Source organism: Anomalospiza imberbis, chromosome 21, assembly GCF_031753505.1.
Source record: "Anomalospiza imberbis isolate Cuckoo-Finch-1a 21T00152 chromosome 21, ASM3175350v1, whole genome shotgun sequence".
Taxonomy (NCBI): domain Eukaryota; kingdom Metazoa; phylum Chordata; class Aves; order Passeriformes; family Viduidae; genus Anomalospiza; species Anomalospiza imberbis.
The window spans coordinates 1,857,121-1,870,181 of NC_089701.1; the positions used below are offsets into that span (position 1 = coordinate 1,857,121).

The following is a 13,061-nucleotide window of genomic DNA, read 5'->3' on the forward strand; positions in this document are numbered from 1 at the left end:
GCAGGAAAATGCTGAGGGCTCTGATGGCCATCAGGGCTCAGGTGACGTCCCCACCATGCAGCCTGGAGAACTTCTCTGGACAACACCTGCCAATGCTCTGTACGTACCTAAGGCATCTTGTAAGTATTTCTGCCCCACCAGCTTCAGGTATTCTTCGATTGCTTTGGTGGCCAGTGTGTTCTCCCTGAAAATGAGATGCTCATTCTCACCACAGCGATCAACTTCAGACATCATCAGGTCAGTCAAGAAATCCTGGAAAGCAAAGCCCATGGTGGGTGACCACGCACTGACACTGGTTCCGCAGAGCTGCAGCTCCCCAGCCCAGAGAGGTGCCACCTTCGTGAGGCACCCAAGGGACTGGAGGCGCTGCAGGTGACCCTGAACACACTGCCTCGCCACCTGCCCAAACCTCCTCAGAGACAAGGAGAAATAAACCTCTGGAGAGCCTCAACTCTTGCACCCCAACAATGACTCATCCCAGACCCACATCTGCCTCTCCATCGGTGCCGCTCTTTGGCTGCTCTCGTGTCAGCTTCACATTCTGTGGGCAAAACCTTTTCTCCCCTGTTAAACACGGCTGTGTTTGGTGTCCAACTGCAGTGGCTGCAAACCAGGGCCATGCTCCAATGTCATGAGCTGTGCCCAGTTAATGGCTGAGACACAAGCCTTAGATATGCACTGAGATACTCAAATTTCCCATTTCCTTCCCCATTCATGGAGATAAACAACACTGACAATGCCTGTTTTGGGCATTCTTGGTCTGATGTGCACACAACCAAATCCATGGGATCTGATAATCCCCTGTGCTGCAGAGTAATGGAAGGGGTGAGCAAGAACAGCCCCTGACAGCTGCCCCTGCATCAGTCTGGCCTCAACTGCAAATTCCAGAGGAAAAACAGTGTTTTAGAGCGAGCTCTGGGTCTGCTTCAGCCACTGAGCAGGGGGTCAGGAGCTCCTGGGCACGCTGCTGATCCGAGTGTGCTGCAGCCAGGCCTGATCCAGGAGGAATGCCAGGCACCTGCTGATGCTGATACATGTTCTCTGCACTGCTAATGGACAGAGCAGCTCTGCCCAGCTACTCCTCCTCCTCGCTGCGCCAGGTGCTGAGGTGTCACCACTCACCTGAGTGACAATGGAAAGAGGCCACTGGCACTGTGTAACCCACCCACATTAACCCTCTGACTGCCTCCCATGTGCGAGACAGAGATATGATGACACACACGTTCATTCAGCTCCACAGCCAAGGGCACCTTCTTAAACTCTTTCCATTAAAACAACATCATCTGCTTAGTAATAACCTTCCACTAAGAAATTCTTTATTTCCCCTGATGGTCACAGCCTGTTCCTGGCAGGGGCAGCAGGAGCAACCTAGGTCCTGTCCCTGATGTCGCCAAGCACAGCAGAGCTGCCATGGTCCAGCCTGTTCCAACCCACACTGGGAAGAGGGGACATCAGGTCCTACTCCCTGCCAGTGGCTGGATGGGAGCTTTGCACCAGATGCAACTTGCTCTGTTTCATTTTTCACATGGATATCTCTGAATTAAAAGTGTAATCAAGGTTCAACAAACAGCTTTCCCTGAACCCAGAAGACCCAAATAATTTAATCCACAGACCCTCCACACCACTGTGCTCCTGTCCCAGGCAACGGCAAACCCTGGGATTATTATCAAACAAATTATTTGATAATAATTTGTATTATCAAATACATCCCTGTGTAAGAGCACAGGAGGAGGGGAGGTGACATCCCTGCAGTACCCAAAGACCCACTGCTCCCACCTTCCCACAACACTCTGACTGGGACCAGCACACTGCCTTGACTTTCCCCCAAGACCCCCCAAAAAAGCTAGAGGAGGAGCTTTGGGCTAAAAAAATAAAAGTCACTTCCATTATTTCTTTAGCCAGAAGATGCCCTTCCTCAAATCCTGCTACGTCTGCAACACTCTGGCAGCTGCAGAGGCAAAAATCCCTCCTGGAAGCAAAGCACGTGCCTCCCTCTGCTATTTTCTCTCATTTTGCCCTTTTTATCAGCCAAGCTGGAATGAAACTTTAAACCCTGCTCAAATCCCGTTAGCTGCTATCTGGGTAACTCTATCACCTTTATCTTCCCGGGGCTCTCCCAGGGTACGTTTCAATTCCAAGCCACCGCTCAGGCTGACACAAGGTGCTGATTCTTAATTAGCAGCCGCTGACCTTGGCTTTGCTTGATTCTCTTTCCTGTCACTTTCCCAACATACTAATTATCTCAGGAACACTGAGTTTTACAGCATCTCTTAGTCAAGTGTTTGCTTTTCCCCCTCTTGTCAGCTGAGAACTGACTGCTGAGTCCTGGAAACCCAGGGCCAAGTGGGAGCCAGAGTTAATGTGAATTTGGGTGACTTGGGCTGATCTACAGAATCCGCTAGAATTTAAAACGAGGTAAGATTCCACAGCAGGACTCAACACAAAGCCAGAAAGATTCCCTGGAAATCTCTGCTGCTGTTAATATTCCCTATGGAACACCTGCAGCTCAGCAGCTGGGAAAAGGACTCCTAGTTTCTGAAGTGGAAAGGAAAGCTGCTAAAGTCCCAGAGAATTCCACTGCGGCACAGAACCCAAAGCTTAGGAGTAACACTGCAGAATCTGGCCTTGCAACTGAGCAGAGAAGGAGCGGGGAGCCAGGACACCCAGCAGCCTCCCTCGGGTCAGGATCCTCCCTGTCCCTGCAGGTCTGGGCTGCAGAGCCGTCCAGCCGGGCTGTAGGACCTGGCCCTGGGATGTGTCGGGGGTCAAAATTCCCCCAGGCAGCGTCCTTGGGCGAGTTCCTCTGCAGGGACTGCTCCGGGCAGCTCCGGCAGGCCAGCCACGGGAAACTTCCCATGACATCCTGCCATCAGCCAGACCTTCACTCCCTCCCTTCCCTCCATGGAAAAGCCACATCGGCTCTGGATCACACTTCTGCTATCTCTGCCTTAAGTACTCCAGCAGCCAGCACTCAGAAGACACAAATGGAATGCAAATACTTGTGGAATCCCTCCGGGGGCCTCACTCACCCACATACAAGGTCCTGAATAAAATGCAATAACTAAAGCCAATAAAACTCCCTGTTTCTGAGCAGCAGAGATCAGCAGGGGGTTGTTTTCAGTTAGGGCCCCTGGCAATGGAAGAAAATAAGATGCTTTATTTCATTACAGCAGAGTCGAGAGGGGAAGAAAGAGGTCTACAGTCAAAATTAAGGGCTGTGGCAGTGTTCTTCAGGCTTGTTCCCTTGTTTATTTTAAGGCTTTTTGCTTCAGACTGGACGGATCTGAACCTGTGCGACCCCAGTCGCTGCACATATGCTGATAAAGAAGAGCAATTCATAAATAAATAAATTCAGAACATGACAGCACAAGGCTGCAGTGGTCTCCACTTTGCACATAAACTAGCCTGTGCTATTCCAATGCAGCTCCTCCCAAGGCAGGCATGAGCTGGCAGCCCCAGTCCCCAGGAGTTCCAAGTGCTGGTTGGTCCCTGTGCCCGCAGGGTGGCACTGGCAGTGCCTGGCCCTCCAGCTCCTGAGCCCCCGAGGCAGAAGGATGAAGCCAGTTGGGTGCCTGGCAGGGCTGTGGTGGGAGCAGGAGCACTTCTAAGGGAGCTGACAAGCAACACAAGTCTTGCAGGACGTGTCCTGTCCAAATCCAGAAAGGATTCTGCACTTTGCCAGTCCAGGAAGGTCCTCCCAGCCCAGCCTCTCCGGGATGTTGTCCAGAGCTGGAGCACGTGGGGTGCCAGGGAGCTGAGGAGACCCACGGGCCTGCACTCCCCGTGGTGGTCACACACCCTCTGGGCTGGAGCTGATCATTCCTGGTATCGTAACTGACTGATGGGCAGATTGACTTTGAAATAATAAGGTTCTCCAAATCACAAGCCTGATTAATAGGATTGACTTAACCTTAAGAGGATTGAATTGATAAAGGTAATAAGATTATTGCTTATTTCAAAGACTAGCTCAGAGTCCAGCTGGGCCCTTATGCAAAGGTGAACAACACCAGGGGTTGGTAGGGCTGTAGGTTTCAGGTGCAGGAGCAGTGGGACACACCCATGGGGGTGTGAACTCTGGCACAGGAGGCTGAGGAGTAGGAAAGGAGTGGCAGAGGGGCAGCAGCTGGGTCCTGGACAGATGGTGTGAAACCAAGGACCCCAGCCCCAAGTTCTCAACTCTTCCATCACACAGTTCCTCTGAGGATCTGCTCCAGATACTTCTCTGCCAGGAAACAGAGTGATGTTCCCTCCTTCAAACCCTGCAACTCATCATCCATGGCACTTTTGGCCTTTTCTAACTGTCCTTGGGAAAAGGTGTCCTTGGGTAACGCGTGGCAATCTGTGTCCATCACCTTGCTCGGGGAAATAAGCAATCCTGAGGGATACAACACTAACATACTGAGTGACCTCTCATGTCCCTGCCTGAGCCCAGAAGTCACTTTTCAGCCCTGTGTGGTGTCTGCAGGTCCCAGAACCCTGACCCAGCCCTGGCTCAGCCACTGGAATGTGGGGCTCCAGCAGATCCACACGGGGGGAGCAGCCGCATCTGCTCAGCTGAGGCACATCCTCTCAGCACAAACAAACAGGGACACATGTTTATCCCTCACTCCATTCCCAACACCATAAATATTTATTTCCACTGAGCAGCTGGCTGGTTAGAGCTTTGTCTAATGCTGGGTTTGATCTACCAGTGCTCTGGACAAGAGAAGTTTTTTGTATATTTATGGTCATGAACTGAGCTCTGTGAGCTCTGAGACAGCCCTAAAACAAATATAAGCATGGGAAATATTCCGGAAGCATCAGAAGTCCTTTGGGAAGGATGCAGCCACCTATCCACAACCACATCACAGGGGCCACACCAAGCCCTGTAAGGCAGGACTGAGCACTCCTGGTAACTCCAACCCTGGCAGCAGAACATGCTTTATGACTTTGTGTCTTTCATCTGCGGGTTGCAAAACATGTGAAAACCATCGGGCATCTCCACATCCTTAAAGGGAACAAACACTTCATCAGTGCTCTCACTAGGAAGGTGAAAACAGGTAACAAGTGAAGGACTGAGCTGAGAGGCCACATCTCTGCTTCAGCCACCAAGTATCTCTCTCTCAGCCTTTCTTGCCCTAGGAGACAGGGGACATCTGTGTGTGCCAAGAGCTGATGGATATCTGTCAGATTTTCCAGCGGGCTGGGGCAGCTCCCTCCCTGAGTGCCTGCACTCAGAGCCTTATCAAAACCCTCTTCCCCTCCCCTCCACCCACTGCCTTGGCAGCTGCTCAGGGCTTTCCAGGCGTGCCCCGTGCACGCCAACCCAGTGCTGCAGGGATGAAGTTCTTCCCTTTCCCACACAGAGATCAAGGGAAGCACCGGCTTTGACTCCAGAGGGGACTCTGCTTTCATGCTCCACCTTTTAATCTATTGTGATACAGCTACAGCCCAGGAAGAAGCAGAGATTTAGGGGAAAAATTCAGCTACAGCCTTTGTCCCCCTTCCACCTGCAGCCCCAGGTGTCCTGCCCCCGTGGCAGGAGGGACTCTGGGTTTTAGCAGCTCCAGGTAACCACACCTGGCTGGGACCTGGCTGTGTCTGGCACGTGGCACCATCACACCTCTCCTGCCCCGAGCTCCGGGCAGGCACACGGCCGATCCCGGCCTCATTAAGGGATTACCCGTATTTACAGCAAATCGCTGCAGGAAAACACGGCCCGAAACAGCCCAACAGCAATTAGCTGCTAACGAGTCTTCGAAGATAATCTACTGGACACTTGTTCCACACTCCATAATTGCTGCTCTGGTGCAGCTACAGCAGCCAAGAGCCACAAAACCCCCTTTATCACAGAAATCAATCAGTGGTTACCGCTGGCCACAGCCACAGGGCAGAGGGGGATTTTGAAGGGCTCACTGGGAAGGCTCCTGGTGATGCACAAGGATGAGGAACCCACCTCTAGCCCGGGCAAGTCACCAGGGGACAGAGGCCTGGGGAAGGGGGTCCCTGCCCTGCACTCAGGGGTCAGGGTGCTGGGGCAGCCACGGGGAGCTCTCCTGAGGGCTACCGGGGTGCACCCACATCCCCCAAGCAGGGCTGAGGGGGTGCTTTCTTCTCATGCATTATTTTTCTACCTTTCTGCTGCCTTTCCCTCTCCCTGCTTGTCCAGCCCAGAATGCAGCACCTGGCTCCCATGCTCCAATAACTCCTGTTGCTCTGACAGCTCCCGAAACCCTGTGCTAATGCTGATGGCAGATGACAGGCAGGGAAAGCAGAAGCTCCATTTTAGGGGAAAAGTCATCAAGTCTGTTTACTGTTTGCTGTGTCCCCTGTGTAAAGCCTCTGGGAACTCAAGCACTGATGCAGACACATGTCTGGAAACACACTTGCTCCCTCTGGAGCCTCTCCAGTACTGAGAGGCAGAGGAAAAAGGCTGGAGCAGCGACAACCACTCTCTGCCATGCCCACACATGATCCATGGTGATTAAGACTGGGATGGCACTTGAAGCCTTTTGCACCAGAAGCCATGGACAGGGTCTTCCACGGCAATGTTATTCCCACAAAGCCCTGGCATTAGAGCTGCAGGAGCCACAGTGAGGGGCAGCAGAGCCCCTGGTGCCACCGTAAGGCAGGGCTGTGCCCAGGCACCATGGGCTGACAGCTCTGGAGCCCTGGAGCAAGGAGTGAGCAGAGACATCAAGCACAGCTCTCGTGGAGCCACAGCGTTACTCCCCACAGGCCCTTCCCTGCATTCCCGGGATCAGGAGGCTTTAACAGGGCTATTTTCTCTGCTGCTGCAGCAGCAGGCCCCCGGCTCCCAATCCTCTCAGCAAGCTTTGCCTGCCTTGAACTAGATCAGGAAGCCAAGCCACTTCTCTGTCCGACAGATGGTAACCAAGCCTAATCCATGGGCCCGGCCACGGGCCCCAGCAGCAGCGGCAGCTGCCAAGGAACAGAGCCTTGTGACTGCCCCTCAGGTGAGGAGCTCCTGTCTCCTCAACACTGCAAAAGCTTTGGACACCTTGCCCTTCCCCAGCTCTCCCCTGCAGAATGCAGGGAGATGGTCACAGAAAATAAGTGATGCTTTAACTCCTGCAGCCCTGACACGGGCACTGCCCACTGTGGCTGTGCCAGGCCACCAGGGATGGAGGATGCTCTGCAGCAGGGGTCACTCCCTGCCCTGTGTGCTGGGGACCTCAGCAAGGAAGGGCATTCTAGCTCTGCCCACCCTGCCTGCTTCTTCACAGATCACAACCAGGAGGAACTCCTACTCTCTGCCTCCTCCTGGCCTGCTTCTTCCCCAGACCTGGCAGGGCATTCCCAACCAGGAAGGAGGCTCAAAGTGCTCCACAAAGGCTGAACTTCCACCATGTGCAAGTGCAAGGTAGCATCAGCCTCCAAGGAGCACTGCCATGGGAGCACCCCTGGACCCCTTTCCAAAAGCAGTAGCACAGACCCTGAAGACCAAGAACTGATCCAGAGACATCCCTGCCTGCAGGCACTTTGGTTTGGAGTTCTGGAGAGGCTGCTCACTCCTGTTCAGCTCCACTGTGCAGCGTGCTCAGCACAGAGGGAGCAGAGCATGGAACCCAGGAATACCCAGCACTCACAGGCTGCACAGCTCAGGCCAGCACTGCTTACATTCCATCCTGGAAAACTGCCTTCTTGCTTACTTTCACAACTGTGCCTGTTTATACAGAAAGAGCCTGGCCCCTGAGCCTCCAGAAGGAGAAGAGTGAAGGAAAGCGGCTCCGTTGGTGTCTCGTGGTCCCACCAACCTCTCTGCTAATTAAGTAACTCGTGCTGTGTGTGCTACCAACTTGTTTGCAATCAAAAGGAAAACAGAGCGCGCTAACGATGGCCCGAAGCCCAGCTGACGAGCTTTCCCAACCCAACCCCAGAGTCTGCTCCGACAGTGTCTGGGGGGGCACTACAGATGGCAGAGGGTCCTACCTTGGCCTTGCCCGTGCTCTGCAGGATGTGCACCAGCGCCGACGCCATCTCCTCCTTGTTCTTCACGCTCAGCGAGGGCTCCAGCACCGAGCACAGCACCATGTAATTGTTGGTGATGTACTCAGCAAACTCCTTGTACATCTCCATGGGAAGGATGCTCATGCTCTGGTAGCGGGACTTGATGCGGATCATGGGCCCCGGGGACTTGCCCTTGCCAGGGTTGGGGCTCACCACTGGGTACCATTTCTCCACGAACTGCCGGCCCGTCACCGAGCTCACGGGGATGTTCACCTGCCCAATGAAGTTGGTCTTGTCCTTCTTCTTCTTCTTATCAGTCTCTTTGTATAAGTGCACAGTAATGTTTTTGAGTGATGGGAGGTTATTAAATTCAAAGTGCTCCCCCCAGAAGACATTATCAGTTTTCAATTTACAGGTAGTTCGTGCATAAAGAACGTCATCCAGGCATAATTCACACAAGTACTTTTTCTTAGCTGGCAGGTCCTTTGCTTCAATAATCCATAACTTTAACATATTCTCTACCCTCCTGCTGTTGTCCTGAAAAAAAGATGCAAAGAATAAAGGTCAATAAAAAACCCCACAAAGCCAAGCACAACAAAACTGGAGATATGAATTAATTATTTCGGATGTGCTAAATGAGTGGAGGCTTAATTACACTTTATTTTAAGGAAATACTGGCTCTCAAGAATTTGCATAATAACACTACTTATGTTAATTTTCCAAAATATCATCGTGCTCTCCATGTCTGTTGGTGCCAATTAATATAAGGAAGAAGGAAGATAAAACCCCTCCAAATCATAAATGTACCATTTCCCGTTCCCTGCCAAGAGGGCCTCTGAAGAATCCGAAAGAACCTCACTGGTCCTGAATGGTTTGTGCAAAGCAGAAGCTGTTAGAGGTATCTCACAGCCTCCTCTGTTTTCAGCAGAGCTGCTTTACAGCAGCACTGAGTTAACGATATTTCCTCTAGCACAGCAACACAAAGGGACCTGAACGCACACCCAGGGAGCACCTCATCCACGTGGGAATGCCACCACCAATGGCAGGGAAAAAACTGTTTGTAAAACTTCACCAATATTTTAGGGCAGAAGTCCAGAGCACCCAAGTTGAACACTGAGAGGAATCTCTCCCATGGGAGAATAATGACAATTCAGAGACAGAAATCTACCCTAGATATCTTTTAAACAATAACAGAGCCAAGAATACTGTGGATCTTTCAGAGCTCCCTCGTGATGCTGACCTCATCCTGGAAGAACATCCAGGGGTATTTGCTGCAGGAATGACTCCAAAGATAAAGCATTGCCAGCTGCACCACTGCTGGGATTCTGCAAACCCTGTTTTGTTTGGAAACCCCTCACTGAAACAGCAGCCATGGCTTACTCTGCTCAGCCCAGGAGTCTGGGCAGGAACATTTCTGCTGGAAGTCCACAATGGGGTACTGTAGGTTCAGGAAGTACACACAGGAACTGCACAAGAACACCGAATTCCTGACAGAAATATCAAACTGGATACTGAGAGTTTATTGTCTATGAACTCAAACAAAGATAAAAGTCAGCCATCAGTTACTGCAGGTTTTGAGATGATGGAAATACTTCCAAATGGATTTCCACTCAACACTGCACCTTGAAGCTGTGCAGCCCCTGAACGTGCCCAGCCCCAGCTCGCATTCCCAGGAGTTCTCTCATGCTAAGGGTGACCACACAAACCTTACACAGCCCTCTCAGGTCAGGATCACCAGGAAAAGCCCTGGGAAAGTACTGGAGCAGCTGAACTTCACTAGAGGAACATGCTGCCAGAGGCAGAAGGCCACCTCTCCCCTCCACTGCTCACACACTGATATTACAGGAAATCTTTTATTCTGACATTTGGCACTGTGCTGGGAACAACAAACTCTGAAACTGAGGGCCCCTTCAGAACCCACCAGGCCTGGACTGAATTAGTGTGCACAGCCAGGAGGAGTTCACAGGATCCCATCATTTGTGTCTTCTCTGACCAGCAGAAGAAGACTTGGTTGAGTTCATCAGCTGTGGAATCCTGCATTAATCCTGACCAGTCTTTGCAGCCAACTCCAGCACAGCAGCTGTACGTTTTATTTTAGGATGTACTTAGTCTTAGTGGGCCATAAAAATGCATACTGGGTGTCCCTGTGTTCCAGTGAAGAGAAGGATTTGTTCCTGTAAATCCCAGGAGATGACTTTGCACCTCGACTGGCTGGAGAAGGGAAAGCTACATTCCACTGTCACCTCTGAAAATGGACACCTGAGCTCCTCCATCACTCAAGCAGACTCTGTGTCAGGAGCTGACACGTGAACTCTTCAGACTGTTCAGCCTTGTGACTTTGCTAGCAGCTACCTGACATCTGTCCCAAGGCTTTTAGGAGGTGGCAGTCCTGTGGAAGTGGCAAGTACCATCAGTAACACTGAAGATTCTTCAGGTCTGATCAATTCTTAGCAAGAGCTGAAGCAGCATGTGCTGGGAAGAGAGGGGAAGGAATAACTGGCAGTTGTCTGTAAATATAATTGTGGAAGAAAGCAATATGGAAAAAGGCTGACCCCGAGTTCCACTTACTCACTCCAGTGACAATGCATCCCCTGCTGCTCCCATGCACTGGGCTATAAAATGTGATAAGGAGGAACTGAACTAGAGCAGAGGCAATTCCTCACAGGCACTACCTTGTTGGGGTGCACGGCACGCCGCAGGTTCTCCATCCATTTATCTCGCTCTGCTGCCGAACGACACGAGAAGCACTTACTTCCTGATGAAGTCGTCACCTACAGGGAAGGAACAGGATTATGTCTTGACCAGCACACTGCAGAGTGTGGTTGTGGAGAGAGGGGGGCTTAGGGAAGATGCTACTGGATTTTTGGGGTTTTTTTTTAAGTAAACAGCTTTACCCAAGCATGAAGCAACAGCCCCTAAGGCTGGTGGAAAAACAGGACAACTCTGTATGTCACAGAAATAATCAGAGAAGCAAACTCCAATTACTTCTCCTCTTCCACACCAGAAAACACTAGATAATGGGCCCCATGCATGTGATGCTTTAAACCACCAAGTTCCACAACTGAGAGAGTGCAAATCCTCAGATGAACTAAAGATAAATTGGAACTCTGAGTGGTTACTTGGCATTCCTCCAGGCTCAGCCCAAAGCCTGTGGCAGTAACAACCCATTCCTTGTTTCCAGCAGAACACTGGGCTCAAAAAGCCTGCTTTCCCACCTTCCCCCTTGGTGTCCTGCAGCTCCAGGAGCCCTTGCTGTGAAGATCATGGGGACAGGTCTGTACAGCCCACTCCTGGCCGTGGTACAGCTCATGGCCCAGCCAGGGCACTCAGAGCTCACAGCACCCATCCCCAGCGGGGGAGAACCATGGGGGCTTCCCGACCTGGACACGGCTGGAGGTGCTGCTGAGCCCTCCTCTCACCTCTCATGCCTCCAGGTTCATCCCAAGGGATTTTCTGCAGTATTTTTGTGACTTTCTCTGGCCATTGGGAGTTCATAGCCAGGGTTTAAGAATCACATTCATAGCAGTGGCATTTCCAGTGGTGCAAGTGCCCCTTACTCCTCATCACATTCCTGCTATCCCAAGGAAACTCAGTCCTGCTGAGCCCATGGAAGCACCTCTGTCTGGCAGCCCAGAATGACAGGCACCAAATTTCCTTCCCATGCCCCCACATCAAACTTCTTTGGCATCAAATCCAATAGCTCCCTGCACCTGCTCCTCACACACAGATATTCCCCAAGATGCCATCTCCTCCACACGTGCTGGTCCTGACCACCAGGAACGTGGCTCCAGCTCTCCACTCTTTGCATTTCTCTTGCCCAGCAATATTCACCATGTACAGCTCTGCTGGGAGGCTGAATGGACCTGGCTGGTACTTTAAATAACTCCCCTGTGAGCTTCATTTCCGCCAGTCTCAACCTGCTGAGTTATTTGTGAGTGCTTTATCATCTCCCAGTGTTTGTGTTTACACACTGTGCACTGGGTTATCAGCTTCTGGGAGACACAATCTCCTTTAATTTCATGTATCTCCCAGAAGCCCAACCTGTTCTTACAGCAGAGCTGGCACTCGCTGAGATTTGTCATTAGCAAACCTCAATGATAAGCTGAACACATCCCTTCCTTTGAACACAGACCAGGGCAGAATGAGAAGAGGCCTGTTCTGTCTTTACATAAAAACACAAAGAATCTTCCAACTCCTGATATTCCAGAAGCTTTCTCCTTCAGACAGACATTCTCCCAGTCCTTGCACACTTTTATACTCTGCCTGTAAAATACATTCTGCTGAGCACAAGCTCTCCAGAAGTTTTAAGAACAGACTCCATACTAGCAGGCACAGCAGTGTGATCTTTCCAGCATCCTTTCATGCTCCAGAGTGTTTCCAACTTCTTCAAAATCTCCCATGACAAACCCCCTTGCCTCATCTCATCTCCTCTCTGCTGCTGCCCATGCTCATGTCAACCTCCATCCCTGAGCCCTCCCACACAGAGTTCTGCTGGCACACAGGATTGTCACTGTGTTTTCTTGCCACACTTCGGTAAACACATGCATTATCATGGCCAAATCCGTTATTCAATTTTAAACCAATTATAAATTAATCTTTCAAAACCTAAACAATCTGTAACTGTCGTACTGAAGTAAGAGAAGGGTAAAATCATGTGTCAGATATGAAGTGTGTCTTGGTCTGATGGGAACTGAGGATCCCATCTACCATGTGTGAAAAAATGTAATTTTCCCCAGATTTGCAATCAGATCCCAGCTTTGAGTTCTGACTTAAATATCATATGGCATTAATGTCCTTTATGAGATATTAATTATCTTTATAAAGAGAGTATTCTGGTCTCATCAAGATTTTGGACATGCTGGAACACTGTTAATGTACAGGACAAACTCAATTAATAAAACTCATTAATTTCTGCAATGTTACTTTTCCTATTCATTATCCCCAGTCCTTAGATGGGCAATCTGTCCAGATAAAATCTTGTCTTTTTAAGACAGTCCTAAAGTACAGGGTGGCTTCACTTGAAGGGACACGCATGGAGTAAGAGGGTGATAACTGAGCACTGAGGGTGCTTCACTCAGTGTCCAGAGGGTTTTCCAAGGAGCAGTCAGGGC

At 50.9% G+C, this 13,061-nt stretch overlaps 1 protein-coding gene across 12 annotated transcripts in view; it reads right to left on the bottom strand.

Moving 5' to 3' along the window:
- The window catches only part of DAB2IP (DAB2 interacting protein), a 161,994-nt gene that overhangs the window by 22,785 nt on the left and 126,148 nt on the right, over positions 1 to 13,061 (bottom strand). For all 12 annotated transcript variants that reach the window (XM_068210929.1, XM_068210932.1, XM_068210934.1 and 9 more), the window contains 3 exons: positions 10,623 to 10,721; positions 7,933 to 8,487; positions 108 to 252 (listed from right to left, as the gene is read on the bottom strand). In XM_068210929.1, coding sequence (XP_068067030.1) covers positions 108 to 252; positions 7,933 to 8,487; positions 10,623 to 10,721 — 799 coding nt within the window. The remainder of the gene's footprint in view (positions 1 to 107; positions 253 to 7,932; positions 8,488 to 10,622; positions 10,722 to 13,061) is intronic.